We start from the raw sequence: 18,491 nt of genomic DNA on the forward strand, positions 1-18,491 counted from the left end.
TGCTGGGAGAACTCAGCAAGCCATGCAGCATCTATGGAAAAGAGTAAACAGTTAACGTTTCAGGCTGAAACCTTTCTTGTGTGCGTATAAGAGGGTGATTGAAAATCTGGCTGAGTGGTACCACAACAGCATCTCACTCAACGTCAGCAAGGCCAAGAAGCTGATTATTGACTCCAGGAGGAGGAAATTGGAGATTCATGAGCCAGTCTTCATCAGGGGATCAGTGATGGAGAGAGTCAGCAACTTTAAATTCCTTGGTGTTATCATCTTAGAGGATCTGTCCTGTGCCCAGCATGTAAGTGTCATTACAAAGAAAGTACGGTAGCACTTCTATTTTCTTAGGAGTTGACTAAAATCCGGCATGTTACCTAAAACTTCGATCAACTAGGAGCAGAATTGGGCTATTCAGTCTATCAAATCTGCTCTGCTATTCCATAATGGCTGATTTATTATCCCTCTCAATCCTATTTTCCTGCCTTTTCTCTGCAACTTTTGACTCCCTGACTAATCAAGAACCTATCCACTATAACAGTCTCTGTTACAAATATACTTAATGACTTGCCCTCCACAACTGCTGGCAATGAATTCCACAGATTCACTACCCTCTGGCTAAAGAAATTACACCTCATCTCTGTGCTAAATGTTCATCCTTCTAAGCTGTGCCCTCTTGGTCCACTCACCCACTGTAGGAAACATCCTCCCTATATCCACTCTATCCAGACCTTTCAATATTCAATAGGTTTTAATGAGATACTCTCATCATTTTTCAAAACTCCAGGGAGTACAGGGCCAGAGCCATCAAATTCTCCCCATTTATTCCCAGGATCGTTCTCATGAACCTCCTCTGTACCCTCTCCAATGCCAGCATATCTTTTAGATAAGGGGCCCAAAACTGTTCACAATACTCCCACATGCAATCTGACCAATACCTTATAAAGCCTCAGCATTACATCCTTACTCAGTTACTCTAGTCCTTTCAAAAAAAATGTTAACATTGCATTTGCCTGCCTCACAACCAACTCAACCTACAAGTTAACATTTAATAAATCCTGCAAAGTCCCTTTATATTTCTGATATTTGTATTTTCTCTGTGTAGAAATTAGTCTATGCCTTTATTTCTTCCATCAAAGTGCGTGACTGTACACTTTCTACTCTGTTCCATCTGCCACTTCCTTGCCCATTCTCCTATTCTGTCTTGTGTCCTTCTGCAGACCCCCTACTTCCTCAACACTAGTTGCACCTTAGCCTGTCTTTGTATCATTTACAAACTTAGCCACAAAATCATCAATTCCATCGACAAAGTCGTTGAGATACAACGCGAAAAGAAGGGGGCCCAATGCCAACCACTACATAGCACCACTCAGAAAAGGTCTCCTTTCTTCCCACTCTTTGACTCCTGCTAGTTAGCCAATGGTCTATCCTTGCTAGTATCTTTCCTGTAATACCATGGACTCTTGTTAAGCAGCCTCGTGTGGCACCTTGTCAAAGGCCTTTTGAAAATACAAGTAAACATCATCAACTGATTCTCCTTTGTCTATCTTGCTTGTTATTTCCTCAAAGAATTTCAACAGATTTGTCAGGCAAGATTTCCCCTTGAGGAAATCATGCTGACATTGTCATATTTGCCAATAAGTACCCTGAAACCTTATTCTTAATAATGGCCTCCAGCATCCTCCCAACCACTGATGTCAAGCTTACTGCTTTCTCATTTTCTGTCATCTGCTTCTATTCCTTCTTAAAGAGTGGAGGGACATTTGAAGTTTTCCAATCCTCCTGAACCATTCCAGAATGTAGTAATTCTTGTAAGATCATTTTAATGCCTTGATGATCTTTTCAACTACGTCTTTCAGAACCCTGTGTTGTAGTCCATTTGGTCCTCGTAAGTTTTCTATCTTCAGACCTTACACCTTCCTGAGCATCTTCTCCTTAGTAAAAGCAACTGCACTCGCTTCTACCTCTTCCCCCCCACTCTCGAATTTCTGGCATACTTTCATTGTCTTCCATGGTAAAGGCATACAAAAGTTCCTCTGTCAATTCTTTGTGCCCCATTGTTTTACCCAGCGTCATTTTCCAGTAGTCTGATATCCACTCTCACCACCCTTTTGCTCTTTATATATTTGAAAAAAAAAGGATGTGCAGTGGTTACATCATGTAGGCTCTTGAATGGAAATGCCTACAAAAAGAAGAGGATATAGCCCAGTCCACACGAATAATGCCCTCCCAACCACTGAGCACATCTATAAGCAGCGGTGTTGTGGGAAAACAGCATCCAGGCCATGTTCTCTTCTTGCTGCTGCCATCAGGAAGTAGGTACAGGAGCCTCAAGACCAATACCACCAGGTTTGGGAGTAATTGTTATCCCTCAACCATCAAGGTTTTGAAGCAGAAGGGATAACTTCACTCACTGTCACTCTCTCCAAACGCTGAACTGTTCCTATAAGCTCACATTCAAGGACTCTTCATCGCATGTTCTCCATGTTTGTTGTTTATTATTATATTTATTTGCACAGTTTGTCTTTTGCACATTGATTATTTATGTCTTGTGTATGCATTTTTTTCCATTGATTCTTTGTTTCAACTGTGAATACCTGGATGAAAATGAATCTCAGGGTTGTATATGTACTTTGATTTAAAAATTTACTTTGAACTTGGAAATGAAGATGTTCTAAACTTGAGTTGGCAGCTTTGAGATAAGATCCCCCTTTTTTAAAAAAAAATAAAATCAAGAATACTTTTTGTGTAGTACCTTTCCCACTGACAATAACCTGCCTGACTTCTAAATACTGAATGGTTACACTGTAAGTGTAAGTTTGTCTATTTTTATTTTTGCTGCCAAGTGCACAGTCTTGGATGTTCAAATTTCAGCAGTCCCCTACTTGCAACTGGGGCCCGAGCTGTTACTGTTCTGATTTGGGGTTTTCATTAATTGATATACTTTGAAGACTTGATGTTTTTCCCCTGGCCAATCCTACAAAGGTATACCTTACCTCAGCTGCTTTTAGTGATTAACTAGAGCACCGAGCAGGACTCGGCACGTTCTTATGCAGCACAATTTACTGAAATAGTAATTTACTGTGAACATTACAAAACATTAGCTTTAAATTTTGCAGCCACATCTTTCCTCCCTTAGCATTTGAGATTGTGGTAGGTACATTCTTTGTATTTTTCTCTCTGCCACAATGAATAATTTACTGATGTTGGCAAATGTCTTTCATTCTTCTGCCTCCATTTGCTCATTGGCAATGCCAAGATTAAGGAAATTATAGTATGCAAGATTGCATCTGTTAACTGGTATCATTGATGTATGGTATTCACATTAATGTTGCTGAAAGATTTTTAAAATTGTAGATTTAGTACCATTGACTCTATTAAAGGGAATAGTTGACTAAAAACAGTAGTGATAACTTGCACAGTTTCTCTTACTAATCCAGTGACTATATTCATTTTGCTGTTTATTATAGGCATAGTATTGAAAAAAATTAAAAGTATTAAATTGAACTTCTAAAAAAATTGCCTTCATGTAATCTTTTAACTCGGTGAAGAGATTTTGTGTCTCATTTTTGTTTTCCATTGGTACCGTAGTGACAGCCTCAAAAGTCAAGTTGGGACAATGGCTGTTTTCGTTATTTCAGATTCATCACAAAGTTTTTATTCACAAGTTATTAATGTATCATCCCTATCCCAGATAATATCTGTGCCCTGTATCAATTGAATCAACTTTTGAAGCAGTCATTGATATATATTCCCCCCCCGCCCCCCCACAGTATTTACTTTTGGTCCATGTGACAGAAATTCACAGGAGAAAAAAACTGTTTTATTGTCAGTTTTGTTATTTTATTTCTTGAAAGATTCTTTTTTTTAACAATGTGGATAAATCACTTGTTTTCGTCTTTTTTGACTATCAAGCGATGAAGGGAAGTGTCTGTTAATATTTGTGTATGTACATGTAAAATAAGTTTTTGCCCAGAATTAATTCTAAGCTTCAATTTTATGAAAATTCTGGCTTTTTGGTTTCAAAAGGAAGTCCTTGTTGTTATCTAACTTCTGTCTGATGGCTTTACTAATCCCATACTTCTGTCTTGTGTTTTTTTTTCTATTTTTGTTATCCGTTTGCTCCATAGGTTTTTCGCAGCTTTGCAGCCCTAGGCGGGCACCAGGTGTTTCTGAGCCAGCACCGCTCCGCCTGATCCGGAGCGCTTCTTTCTTTGCAGGTTTGCATAGTGTTTCTGGGTTCTGGACTCTGTGTGTCAATGTGCATTGGCTGAGCATGAACTTGTAGCTGTGGAAATGAGGTTCATAACTTTTTGTAAAATAACAAAATTACAGTGTTTGGTTCAAGTTCCCAGAAAAAAGGGCTTTCGATCATCCATTAATTATTCCTATAAGATGATAGCATTTTATGTATTGCTAACTCTTAAGATGCCAAGATGCACGTGCTTGTATGACAGAAGAAAAACAAGTGTGTGTTTACATTTCGTTTAGTTGCTTTGCATGCCTGATTGTGCTCTTGGCCTCCCTTTCACACACAAGGATGTGATCTTGTGAATGCATTGTCAGTCTTTCTGCTTCATTGATACTCTACAGTTTCTTTTTTTTATGCATTTTTGTAATTTCTATCTCTGAATTAAAAAAATCAATATAAGCATTGGCAACCTAAAGTACACTTTAGAGTGACCTTAATCTCTGCTGACTATCTGCTGCTCCTGGTTCTTCTTCTCCTTAATTGTGTGCTGGATGTATTTTTAGAATATATTGGTTAACCCAACCAATCTAATATTTCTTTTTGACATACCTTTTCATTCTCTCTATCTTATCAACCTTTCAGTTCATTTTCTATTTTTTTCCTCAGGCACTCAAATTCTGTTGTGAAAGTATCAAAGCTGTTTGCCACAGCCATTTCTTGTGATAACAAGTTCCACATTCTAACTGTCTATAATATACAAATGTGTCATCTTCCTTTTCCAGTAGTTATTTTTAGTAATTGTCTTGGTTTTGTATTCTTCCACATGGAAACATTCTCTTCCTTGTATACTCTGATTAATCCTTCTTTTCCTAAACAACCCCTTTCCCATCCTTTTGACGGGTTGATGACTTGTGATCTACTGGTTAATGCTGTTGCCTAGCAGTTCCAGGGATCCAAGTTAGATTCTGACTGTAGGTGAAATCTTTGTGAAATTTGGACTCTGGGGTGTGTGGGTCCTCTGGTTTCCTAGCGCATTGCTAAAGACCTGGTGGTTGGTAGAATAATTGGCAAAATCGTAAATTGTCCCTAATGTAGGATCAGAGAAGAAGGCATTAATGGGGATGCAAGAGGGAAAATGGAACAGTGCATTTGAGGTGAATCAAAGGACCCATTTCTGTGTTGTATGATTCTGTAACTTTTGTATTTCCTGGTACAGCAAAACTCCAACAATCTGACATTGAGAAACTCTCATAACAGATCTTTCAGTACCAAAATACTAAGAGTTGCAGCACTGTTGGAGTTTGGCCATATTGGTAACTTTATTTTGGTGCCGTGCTTGCGTATCTCTCTCCATTCATTCTTCAGTTCTACAATAAAATGTCAATAATGCAGCATGATCAAGAACTTGGTATTGCAGAAGTGGCATATTTTCTGCACTACTGCATGTTATTGATACATGTTTAATTAGTGATGCAAGAAAGTAGCTGTTAATGTAGCACCTTACAGTGTCAGCGACCCAGGTTTAATTTCCACAATTGTCTGTAAGTACTTTGTGTGTTCTCTCTGTGATTGCATGGATAGTCTCCGTTTGCTCCAGTACCCCCCCCCCCCCGTTCCAAAGATCTATGGGTTAGTAGGTTACTTGGTCACGTAAGTGTAATTGGGTGGTGTGGCTTGTTATCATGCTGTATCTCTAAATAAAAGAACAGATAAGATCATGAAAACCTTTTAATTACCAACTGGATGGTGCACATTAACATAAATATTCCAGTGAACCTGGGAAGTTTAAAGGGAGCACAAGAAATGGCACTTAATGAATCAGCTGCCAAACTTTAGTGATTTCCAAATGGCCAGATAGCAGATTATTGGAGTTTTATGTACATTTAAAGTACAGTCAAAAAATTATACACAGTAGAACTGATATGGTTGGTATCATACTTCTGAATTCTGTACAGCTAAGAGATGAATCCTGGTGCTTTGTTAACTTTTGGTGGCTTGTGGTGCAGAGCTTGCAATGTTCATCAGTACTTCTGGATTCCTTTGCTTTTCTGTCCAATATAGAATATTTCTTTCTGTGTTCTTGATTTAAAGTGAATCAGTTCATATTTCTGTATTAAAATTCATTGCCCGGTGTACATTTATTTCTCAAATGTCTGATTTATTACATTGTATTCTTCCTCAGTGCTATTTATATAATCTGGTTAATAGTATTTTGGATTTATAGAAAAGGAGTGCATTATTAGTTTTCCTCCTTGCACATTATCCTTTCTTCTATCCTTCGATCACATGCTATACCAAGATCCACCTTGTGAAGCAACTGAGAACTGATTATGGATTGATGTGAAACTAAGATTTCAAGCTTATTTCAATGCTCAATGGATGGCAGTCCAATGTTGGTTGCACCACCAGAGCTTGCAGTTTTTGGACTATGTAAACCTCATTTCCACATATGTAGAACAGGTTATAAATATATTTATGATGTTAGAAGAAAATAATTCCATTAAGCATTTTAGAAACTGACACAAGATTACAAATATAGTGGATTCCGCATAATTGGGGCACATCGGGACCAGTACATTTTGGCCCTATTAAGCGGCTACCCCAATTAGCTGGTTTCGGGGAAATGGTTAAAAATGTTACTACAGTTTAGCTGAGTAACAATTATGTATTCAAATGAAAAACAGAACAAATTAGAACACTATTAGTACTATTACAGTACTATAAAACTGTTTTTGATTGACTATAAATGAACAAATTCAATACCGACATCTAGTGTAGATAATGGACTGCTTTCAACATTATTGCCTTCGACAATTACATCCTCCAAATCTTCATTTTCATTGTAATACTCAAGATGATTGTTAATGCCTCCAAATTCTTCATGGTATGTAACTTGTTAAAGTAATGAAATTGTTTTATTTTCACTCCCAGCTGCTTCTGGCATAGAGTCATAGAGAAGTACAGCGCAGAAATAGGCCCTTCAGCCCATCTAGTCTATGCTGAAACCTTTTAAACTGCCTACTTCCACCAACCTACACTGGGATCATAGCCCTCCATACACCTACTATCTATGTATCTATCCAAATTTCTTTGAACATTAACCTCTCCAAGCCTGAAAACTTGAACGTCACTGAGCAAAACAGTTCCGGTTATTGTCTTGCTGCTTATTTCTCGCCAACTATTGTGATGAAAGTCACTGCTTTTTGACCACCAACATGTGCAACTGATGCTATTTGTAAAACTTTTCACTCTAAGCATGGTGTAATTTCTTACGGCCTTGCAAGTGCATGTTACTGACACTAGTTAGAAATTGTTTGGCAACTGTCTCTTGTTCCAATCAAGCAACATAGTGTCCCAAATAAACAAAAGGAATCCCAGCTAATTACTCAATTTTTGTTCTTTAAGGGCTGTTCTAAAGAAGCAACTGTCCTAATTAACCGATGGGCTCAATTAACCGATATCCACTGATTTACTTGAGAAATAAATGTTTGAGAGTACCTTATTTACCTTTTCTCAAATGTTAAAATGTTATGGAAGTTTCTTTAGGGTGACAGGCACTTTCTGACTGTTGCTAATAATTAGTAGCATGCTAGCTTGCATGCTTTCCATTTGAGAAGCAATCTTTACCTAGCAATTGTTAAACAAAGGTTTCCCACATCTTTTCCTTGGAAAATATTTGCCTTTTACACTTGGTTAGGTGAATTTCAAGTCAAAGAGCTGAAATTTTACTCCACTAAATCATTAGTATCTTGTGGTAAGAGCAGGATTCTGGTCTTTTAAATGAGAGAGGTCAATGAGGGCAGCTATAGTAAGTGGGACTGCCTCTTTTGTTACAGGTAATATTATAATCCAAAATGAGTTTCAAGTTCAAAAATTGGTCTTTCAGATCAGCTTATTAGGATATTGAATGTTTCATTTGCAGTAAAATCATTGCTGATTAGGAATAATTAAGATTGTCTTCACGATTGTACAATCTGCTGTGTTTAATACAGGTGAATTTTGGACATTTTTGCCATGCACCAACATTTGCTAGTGCCTTCAGTAAATTCATTATCAGGTTTCTCCTATAGAGTTGTTGTATAATTGAATTTCCATTCAGTGGATTATAGGTAATTTTCCCTCTGAAGTAATTGAGTTCTAAAGCAGTCCTTTCACACCATCCTGTTCATACTATCAAGTACCTGATGTATAATAATTTAATTTATCTGGAACTTAGTCCATTGTTTTGTAACCCATTGCAATTGAAGAATTTTATTACACATACAAATATTGTGAGAGTCTCTGCTCCACCACCCCTTTCATCAGCATGATCCAGGTTCCAGCCATCATCTTCAAGAAAGAAAATGTTCTTATTCACATTCCCTCTAACCTCCTCTCTCTCTGTTCTCATAAAACTGTTCTCTCTGCTCTGGGGAAAAGTTTCTTATAACTACCTTATCTGTGTCCCTCATAATTTCCTATACCTCAGTATGAGTCTCTCTGGCTGCCTCCATTCCAAGGAAAACAAATACAGCCTATTCAATGTGAATCTCCTCTGCATCCTCTCCATTGCAATCATGTTCTTCCTACAGTACAGCGACTGAAACTATGCACAGTACTCCTACGGAGATGGACTCTGTTTATAAAATTGTATGTAACCTGCTACTGTTACAGTCCATGCCCTGGCTAACAAGTGCAAGTATTCCATAGGCATTGTTTACTGCCTCCCTATTGCACTACCAGTGTCATGGATCCTTGAAATCGTATTCCAAGGAACTTCGGTTCTCAATACTTCCAAGTGTCCTACCATTCAGAGTTTATGACTTAGCCTTATTAGTCCTTCCAGATTACATTATATCACATTTTCTTTTATTCTGTTGGATATGTTGTACAGTAACATATGCTACAACGTTTTTATGCAGAATAGTTGGAAGTAGTTTTGCTGAGCAATTGCGGAACTTCAGGTTGCCAGAAAGATGGATATTTGCCTCTCCAGAGAATACAAACCAAGTTTATCCAGCCTCTCTTTTATAGCACGTGCCCTGCCCTCTAATCCAGCCAGCATTGTGGTAAACCTCTTTTGCACCCTCTCCAAAACCTCAACATCCTTCCCACAATGGGGTGGTTAGAATTGTATGCAGTACTCCAGATGCAACCTAGAGTTTCCTAAGAATGCAATATAACTTCCTGCCTTGACTAAATATTCCTCCTTAACCACCCTGTCAACCTGTGTAGACATTTTCAGGAAACTATGAATTTGGACCCCAAGATCTTTCTGCTCATCAACACTGTTAAGGGTCCTTTAGTTAATTGCTTTTAGTATTCCATTAATTTATATTCAATTTTTGAGAATCAATTACTAAATCAGATTGCAAGTCACGGAACTCATCATTCCTAATAAGCCCGAGTAATTTTGAAGATTATGCAGTTAGTCTGTAGTGTAGTTTTCTCTTTCTGTGTGGCAATCTGATGATAGGCTTAATAACTGATCCCTTTTGTTTTTTAGATACTTTCTTTCTGGATAATTTGGCTTCCCAAACATACATCAGATTTTTTGTAAGATTAAAGATTTTATAGACATGCTGTTTTGCTTTATCTAATTTGTTTCCTTTTGCTGTTGCAAGGCTTTTACATACTGATCTTTTTCTCCATCTATCTTGTTTCAAAGAAACTGATTGTAACTATTCTGTTTGCTTCAGTTCTTTGTTTCTGAAGGTTCCAATGGAACCCTTTTGGCTTTGGAAGGGGACTTTTGTGACAGATTAAGAACAGCTCATTCATAATGACTTTCCATCTTGGACATAATGACTTTTTGTCCTTTATTATTTTTTCTTCTTTTATCACTGGATCCATATTTATAGTTCTGCACATCTAGGTTAACTGTCATAAGTTGGCTCATGTGGCTCTCAGTCGTTGTATAAAACTTAGTAGCATCTGGTGGCATGAAATTTTTCATTAATAACATGCATTTGACCGTTCACTCAACAATTTGAAGCTGCAGAAAACGTATCAAATAATTTGTAGGGTCTTACAATCTATCTGAGAGAAAGGAAACAACTAATAAATAAATTAGAGCTTTTACTGAGATGCAGTAAAGTTAATTTGCCAAATCAGGCGTATTTCATTATCTACCTAAAAAGAAAAATCCACATGGTCATAGGAATCTTTGAGTGAGTTAATGCTTATGAGAAGCATCCTTAATACCTTTAACTAGTAACAGTAAATCTCGGCAAGATTGGGACCTGGGTAAGTTCTGCCTGGATTGCAGGTTGTGCTGTCTTGAATCCTGAATTATCAGCTGAATTCATGTGCTAATACCACAACTAGAATTTGTATTGAATAGCTAGAGATGTGCTGAAACATTACTTCACAGCTGCAGAATCAATTTTGCAATCCTACTGTGGATCTCGAATCTCAAAGGCAATGATGGTTTGCTCTGCTTTGTGCAGCTTTGAAATACTAGTTAATAGGAGACCAGACCCAGCATTGCCCATTAGGATGTGGCATTGGGCAAGTAAGGGACAACAAAATGTGAAGGCACAGTTTAACAGACAATATAGTGCTGGAGTTGCCTGTGTAATTACTGCACAAGTTGTTTGAATAACATCCTGGTTTCCATTCACATCTATTTATCTTGTACCCTTCAAGCCCATTTGGTCAGATGTTTTTTATTTAAAAAAAATGGCTTCCTAGAGTAAAGTGGAATTAAAAACAATTGCCTTCTTTAAAGCAGAAAGTAGGCCAGAAGGATTGGTGTTATTGTGTTATTATGCACACATAGCTCCTTGCACACACTGGTGACAGGAGAATGGGCAAAGGTAGGTTACTGGTGCCTTAAAACCAGTCGCTTCGAGCAGTTGCTGCTCATCAGCTGTGGTTGGCAGTTACTCACTGAGTGAGTGAGGGCCTCCTTCACTCAGAGTTGGCCATGGATTTTCTAGCTGTTTGGATACGCAAGCCTGGGCAGTACAATATGGAGAGCAAGCTGTTGCCCATGTAGCAAGCTCCCCCTCGCCACACACCTGATGAATCCAAAGGAACGGCAGAAACTGATACAGTTTGGTATCAGCAGTGTTGCAGGAGTTGCCAGTTAGCGTTGAACTTAATGTAGAAGTGCCTTGGGGACTCCAGCTCCAGATTTTTTCTTCTGGCTTTACTCCCAAAGCCTTCCCCATGTGGTATAGCCGCAAAGCAGTGGAGGTTTGAGATGAGAATTTTCCTTCTAGATGAACTGCTAACCACAGCTGATGAGCACCAACTGCTCGAAGCGACTGGTTTTAAGGCACCAGTAACCCACCTTTGCCCATTCTCCTGTCAGTAGAAACGGTTCTGTCAGGCTTAGCAACTAAGCCACACGTAAAGGCCAGGAACTGGACTTGGTTGTCTGGGGCTATTTGAGGCACATGCCATTAAGAGCATTCAGTAGGTAGTGGAAGCTTGTCCCCATTGCCACCACTGGCTATAACAACCTTGAAGACACTAAATATAGCTTATGTTTCAACATACTGAAGAGAGGCTGGGGTTTGATACTGTTGTTTGTAGCAAAATGTAAAAGTTCAGAAGGTTATATAAAAGTCCAGAATGTCACAAATCTATTGGCAGAGAACAGCAATTTGGTTTTGGGATGGATAATAAGCTACGTTTGTATTATATGTTGAAGTAGGCTACTGTTACTCTTTATTTTGGCACATGGGGAACTGACATCTGTACTGAGGAAACTGGGAGCTGTACTGTTCAGATCTGAGACGCTCCTCTCCCCCACTCTCCTTGTAGCTTTACTTTTTGTCTCAATTTCTGTTATAACGAAGGCTCTGAAACATCAACATTATTTCCCTTCCCACAGAGGTGGCCAGAACTGCTAAGTCAACATAGGACGTAGGACATGGAGACCCTTTGGCCCACAATGTTGTGCCACTATTTTAGCCAACCTGAAGACCAATCTAACCTTTCTCTCCCAGATAGCCCTCCATTTTTATTCTTTCACCAATGTGCCTATCTAAGAGTCTCTTAAATATCCCCAATGTACCTCTTACCACACCCCTCCCCCATTGTGCGTTCCCACTCTCTCTGTTTTTTTTAAACTACCTCTGGCATCCCCTCGGTACATTCCTCCAATCACCTTGAAAGTATGCCCTTGTATTAGGCATTGTTACCCCTCAAATATATCTCTGTCAAGTCTCCTCTCATCTTCCTTCACTCCAAAGGTTGCTCAACCTTTTCTCATAAGCTATGTTCAATCTAGGCAACACCCTGGTAAATTTCCTCTGCACCCTCTTCTATATCTTTCCTATAATAAGGTGACCTGAACTGAACAGAGTACTAACTAGTCTAACTAGAGTTTTACAGAATTACAATAATACCTTGTGGCTCTTGAACTCAGTCCTCCAACTAATGAAGCCAAAGCACCATATGGTCCTGTAACCACGTATGACCTTTCAAGTGTATCACTTCACACATTGCCAGATTGAACTCCATATCCCATTTCTCAGCCCAGCTCTGATTCCTGAAAATGTCTGCTGAAACCTATAACAACCTTCTACAAGATTCACAACAGTTGCCGTCCTCAGATCTTGGGAGTGTTTCCACAATTATCTCTTCGGAAAATCTCATCCTCTGACTTATCCTTGCAACTTCACTAAATGTTACACCTGCTCCTCCACTTCCTCACTCATCACTATTGAAGGTTTGAAACGGTCCTTTCAGGTGAGGCAGATCCTTCATGTATGAATCCAATGGGTATTATTTATTGCATCCAGTGTAGCTTCCTCTACATCAGTAAGGCCCGGCACAGTTTAGGAGATTGTTTTGTTGAACTCCTTTACTCTGACCACTGTAACAGCCAGGATTTTCTGGTGGCCAGCCATTTTCAATCTACTTCCCATTCCCACACCATCATGTCTGTCCACAGACTTCTCTACTGCCAAGTTGAGGCTAGATACAGATTAGAGGAACAACTTAATGTTTCAGCTTGGTAATCTCCAACATGACAGCATAAATATCTATTTCTCTAACATCTAGTAACCATTTATCCTATGTTTTCCCCCATCACATACATTCCTCCCTCCAATTCCCCTCCTCACCTCCTTCAGTTTATTTCATGGTCTATTGTTCTGCCTTTATCAGATTACATCTTCTTCAGTCCTTCGTCATCTTCTGACTTCTTACAATATCCCCATTCCCCCCTCCACCTGCCTATCATCACCCTCCACCCACAGATTCACCTCAAAGTAAATTCATGACATGTGTACTTTGATAATTAATTTACTTTAATCTTTTAACCTATCATTTACCAGCTTTTGCTCCACCATTCCCCCACATTTATATACTGGCTTTCTCCCATCTTTCTAGTGCTGATAAAATGTCTCAACAGAAGACATAGGCTGTCCGTTTCCCATGGATACTGCATGATCCACTGAGTTCCACCAGCATTTTGTGTGTAGATCTTATCCCTCAGAATCCTTTCCAGTAACTTCGTCACCATTGATGTTGGTCTCATCGGCCTCTAGTTCTCAATTAACAATACAACTTCAGCAACCCTACAGGCTTCAGAAACTTCACCTGTGACTAAAGATGTAACAAATCATCTCTGCAAGGGAATTTGCAACTTCTTCCTTAGCTTCCCACAAGTTATTAGGATGCACTCATTAAGCCCTGGGGATTTATTCACCTAGTGCATTTTTAAGGTTGCTAGTACTTCTTTCCTGGTACTGCTGTGGTTGAAGACATCATCAGTGATTTTCCTCAGTTCCTTAGCAACAGTGAGAAGATGTAGATCAGTATATATTTGGTTGGAGAGATGTATAGTAATAAGAGAAATAAGTAACAGATTGTAGCTGGAAGGGATAGAAGGTTCAAATAACAGTGCCAAAGAGTATGTTTCCCTACGATTATCATAGCCAGGAGAAGTAGTGAGAATAAGCTCCCACAGTCTATTAAATGCTCCCAATGACATCCATCTCAAATTGCCTCTTGACAACCAAGTCTGGCTCCTGGACTTAAGATGTAGTTTGGCTGATAAGCCTAGCAGAATAATTTATACTGACAGGAGAAGGGCAGGTTCCTGATCCCTTAAAACCAGTTGCCTTGGGCAGGTGGGACTTGTCAGCCAAGGTTGGCAACTCATCTAGGAGAAGGAAAACTCTGATCTCAAACCTCCACTGGTTTGTGGCCATAATCTTGGGGAAGGCTTTGGGAGTAAACACTGAGGGGAATTCAGAACTGGAGTCCCCAAGATGGTCTTATGTTGAGTTCAACACTGAATGACAACTCCTGCGATGACGCTGGTGCCAAACCATCAGTATCTGCTGTTCCTTTGGATTCACAGCTGTGTGGAGATGGGGAGCCTGCTGCAAATGCAACAGCTTGGTCACCATATTGTACTGTCCTGGCTTGCATATCACGTAGACAGCTAGGATGCAACATGTAAGGTCTACCTCAAACAAGGCAAGAGATTACTAAAGTAATCAAAAGACAAACCCGAAGTCTGTACCCAAATCCATGTAATATTTAGTGCAAAAAATTACATTACTAATCAAATGCTCAACTACACTAATCCCTTCTCCCTACACAATGTCTGTATCCTTACATTTCCTACACTTCCATGTGCCTATCTAGGAGCCTCTTGAATGCAACCCTGGCAGTGCATTCCAGGCACCCCACTCTATTTTCAAAACAAGCTTGTCTGACACATCGCATTTGAACTTGCTCCCTCTTGCCTTCACTGCATGCCCTTTGGTATGAGACATTTCAACTCTGGCAGAAAGATGCTAGTTGTCTACTCTGCTTGTGCCTCTCCTAATCATATGAACCTCTGAGATTTCCCTTTGGTCTCCACCACTCCAAAGAAAAACAACCCCAGTCTGTGCAACCTCTGCTTGTCGCACATCCAGGCACTGTCTTCATAAACCTCTCTACATCTTCTCCAAAGCCTCCATTGTCTTCCTGTAAAGGGGTGACCGTAACTGAACGCAATACTCCAGATGCCTCCGAACTAGTTTTATAACACTGCAACATAACTTCCCGACTTTTGAACTCTTCCTTGTCTAATAAGGCCTTTACCACCCTTTCAGGGAGCCACGGGCTTACCACAAAATCCCACTGCACGTTAGCTTTGTTATTCAGAGTATTATCCCTTGACATTTGCCCTCTCAAAGTTCAACACTTCACATTTAGCCCTTTCTCCAACCATATCTGCAATCGATCTACATCCAGCTATGTACTTCGGCAGTCTTCTACACTATCCACAACACCACTGGTCTTCATTTTGTCTGCAAGCTTATAAACCCACCCATCTATACAGACAGAGAGAGAGAGAGAGAGCCGTCACCTCTTCAAAAATCTCTAGTTATTACTAGGACATAAAGCCTTGCTGACAGTCCCTATATAGGCTATGATTTCCCAAATACTCTTAATTCCTATCCTTAAGATTCCTCTTCAGTATCTTCCCTTCCATTGGCATGGACTGAGCAGTCTATAGCTTCCAGTATTATTCTTATTTCCCTTTTTGAATAATGGAACAACACTGCCTACACATGTCCTCTGGGATCTTGCCTGTGGCTACAGACATTAAAATATTGGCAAAGGTTCCTACAACAGCTCTATCAAACTCTGGTTAGATTACACTTTGAGTAATGTGTTCATTTCTGGTTGCCTCATTATAGGAAGGATGTAAAAGCTCTAGAGGGAACCTGCAGAGGAAATTTATCAGGATGCCATCTGGATTAGAGAACATGTTTTTTGGGGAAAGATTGAGCAAACAGGGATGAGAGGAGACTTGATAGAAGTGTATAAGATGATAAGAGGTATAAATCCAGTTGACAGCCAGCACCCTTCTCCCAGAGTGGCAGTGGCTAGCTAATATGAGAGATGCTTGGAGTAAAGTAAGTGGGTGGGCTAGAGATGGCGGTGTTTTTACATAGGGGTTGGTGAGTGCATAGTATGCACTGCTGCGATAATGGTAGAGGCAGGTATATCAGGGACATTTAAGAGACTCTTGGATAGGCACAAGGATGAAAGAAAACTGGAGGACTAGGTGGGAGGGAAGGCTGGGTTAATCTTGGAATAGGTTAAAAGCTTGCCAAAACAACATGGGCTGAAAGGGCTATTCTGTGTTTAGTTTTATCACTTCCCTATCTTAGTTATCTGTGATGTATTCCATCAGGCCCTGGGGACTTAATATTCTTTAAGAGGCTCAATGTTAATTGTGGAGGAGTAGTGATAGAGAAGGATAACTTGTTTACAAAATCTGAATGCGAAAGCAGTTTAACTGGGAAATAACTAAGTTGAGAAGTCATTTGTGGGAGTTGTGTACAGTGTTTTTAACAGTAACAATGTGATATGGCAGTGTATAAAATAAGAAATAATGGATACTTGTCGGAAATGTATGAAAATAACCATGGGGAGTTTTATTCTATACATAGCAAGAAAAATCTGATATGGAAGGACAGAGTGGATGGAAATAAGTGTTTTTGGAATCAACTCTAAGAACAGCATATTTTGAAACCAACCAAAGAACAGATATTTTATAAAAAGATTGAATTAATTCGTGATCTCATCTTGAGGAACCCTAGCTAGCAGTGAATATGATTAAATTGATTTTCACATTAAGGTTGAGAGAAAAGAGTATTTTGAGCTTGGATGAGGACAGCTATGAGGTTATGAAAACAGAGTTACCTAAAATGAGCTGCCACTTGGGTTAAGGGATCAGTCACCTCAACAGTTCTTTTTGTTGAATTGTAGCAAATTAAGATACCAATTTTTGTATATCCTTGCCTGTACGATTATAAGTTGGATTGTCTTCGTGTAGCAATACTTTGGTGCATGACAAGTTCAATATTAGGAATGAGCAGCAAGTAATATGATAGAAGTAGGTTTAGACCATTCAGTGCTTGTGCCTGCTCCAGCATTCAGTTAAGTAAGACCACAAGATATAGGAGCAGAATTAGGCCATTTTTCCTCTCAGCCCCAATCTCCTGCCTTCTCCCTGTATCCCTTCGTGCCCTGACCAATGAAGAATCTGTCAACATCTGCCTTAAATAATACTTAAAGACTTAGCCTACACAGCTGCCTGTGGCAATAAATTCCAGATTCCCCACACTCTGGCTAAAGAAATTCTTCCATCTCCATTCTAAAAGGCCGCCCCTCTATTAGGCTGTCCTCTGGTCTTAGACTCTCCCACCATCTGAACTATCCTTCCCACTTCCAGTTAACTCTTTGCCTAGGCACCACTTCCCTGCACTCTGATATCCCTTGATTATTTTAATATCTTAAAAATCTGTTGCTCTATCTCCTGAATATGCACAACTGTTGAGCTTCCTTCGGTCAAGTGTACAAAATTCAAAAGATCAGCAACTCAGTGCATGAAGAAGATTCATTTTACTTCAGTCTTGATGCCTGAATCTTTATTTTGATGCTCCTGGTCCATGAGAAACATCAACTCTGCATCTACCCTGTCAGGGTCTGCATGAGTTTTGTAGATTCCAATAAAATTACCTTTCTAAGGTCAGAAGTATGGGCTCAGTGTTGTTGACCTCTCCTTGTGTAAGAACACTGCCATCTGGGATTCAATCCAGTGAATCTTTGGTACACCCCTTCTATTATGTGTATCTTCTTAGACGAGGAGATCAGGCTATACACAATACTTGAGATATCTTCACCAGAGCCCTAGATGACTGAAGCGTATCACATTGATTTGTGAACTCAAATCGTATTGCAATAAAGATCCACAAATGATTGCTTTTCTGATTGTTTGCTGTACCTGCATTTCAGCACTGATTTGTGTAAAAGGCCGTGTAAACTCAGCTGAACATCATTCCATCATACACCTTTGTTCTAAAACAACTTGCACTTTTCTACTTTTTCCCTCTTGTGCTTTTCCATTTGACACGGCCTTGCCCACTCACTTTTCTACCTCCTCCTGATGCCTCTCTGCATCCTATTCACAGCCTACACTTGCACCAAGTTTTGTACCATCAGCAAACTTAGATTTAATATTTGATCCCCTCTCCAAATCATTGATTGTATAGATTGTGAGCTAGTAATCCAAGGACAGGACTGTAAATGAGCCCCAATTTGGAATTGCGAAATTGATTTGTTTTAAAACTGGAAAATCAAATGTTGAGTAGTTTCAGAATGATAGCAGCTGCTTGTCATGAACAATGAATAAGTGTTGAATGGCATCAGGAGTGAGGTGAGATGAACAGGTGAAAGGAAACAAAGATTTTAATCCTTTAGTTAGCAGAAACTACTTGCTGCTTTTAGTTGAGACTGATTTGCTCAATTAATCTCTTGGGATGTTGGAAAATTGAGTTAATGAAATGAGGTATCTAGA

At 39.4% G+C, this 18,491-nt stretch overlaps 1 protein-coding gene across 3 annotated transcripts in view; it reads left to right on the forward strand.

Annotated features, from left to right (window-relative positions):
* Positions 1 to 18,491, forward strand: part of fnip1 (folliculin interacting protein 1) — a 99,148-nt gene that overhangs the window by 47,318 nt on the left and 33,339 nt on the right. For 2 of the 3 annotated variants that reach the window (XM_059990599.1, XM_059990600.1), the window contains exon 7: positions 4,122 to 4,211. The exons of the other annotated variant lie outside the window; for it this stretch is intronic. In XM_059990599.1, coding sequence (XP_059846582.1) covers positions 4,122 to 4,211 — 90 coding nt within the window. The remainder of the gene's footprint in view (positions 1 to 4,121; positions 4,212 to 18,491) is intronic. 3 annotated transcript variants of the gene reach the window in all.

The sequence above is a fragment of the Hypanus sabinus genome, chromosome 15, assembly GCF_030144855.1.
Source record: "Hypanus sabinus isolate sHypSab1 chromosome 15, sHypSab1.hap1, whole genome shotgun sequence".
Lineage (NCBI taxonomy): Eukaryota > Metazoa > Chordata > Chondrichthyes > Myliobatiformes > Dasyatidae > Hypanus > Hypanus sabinus.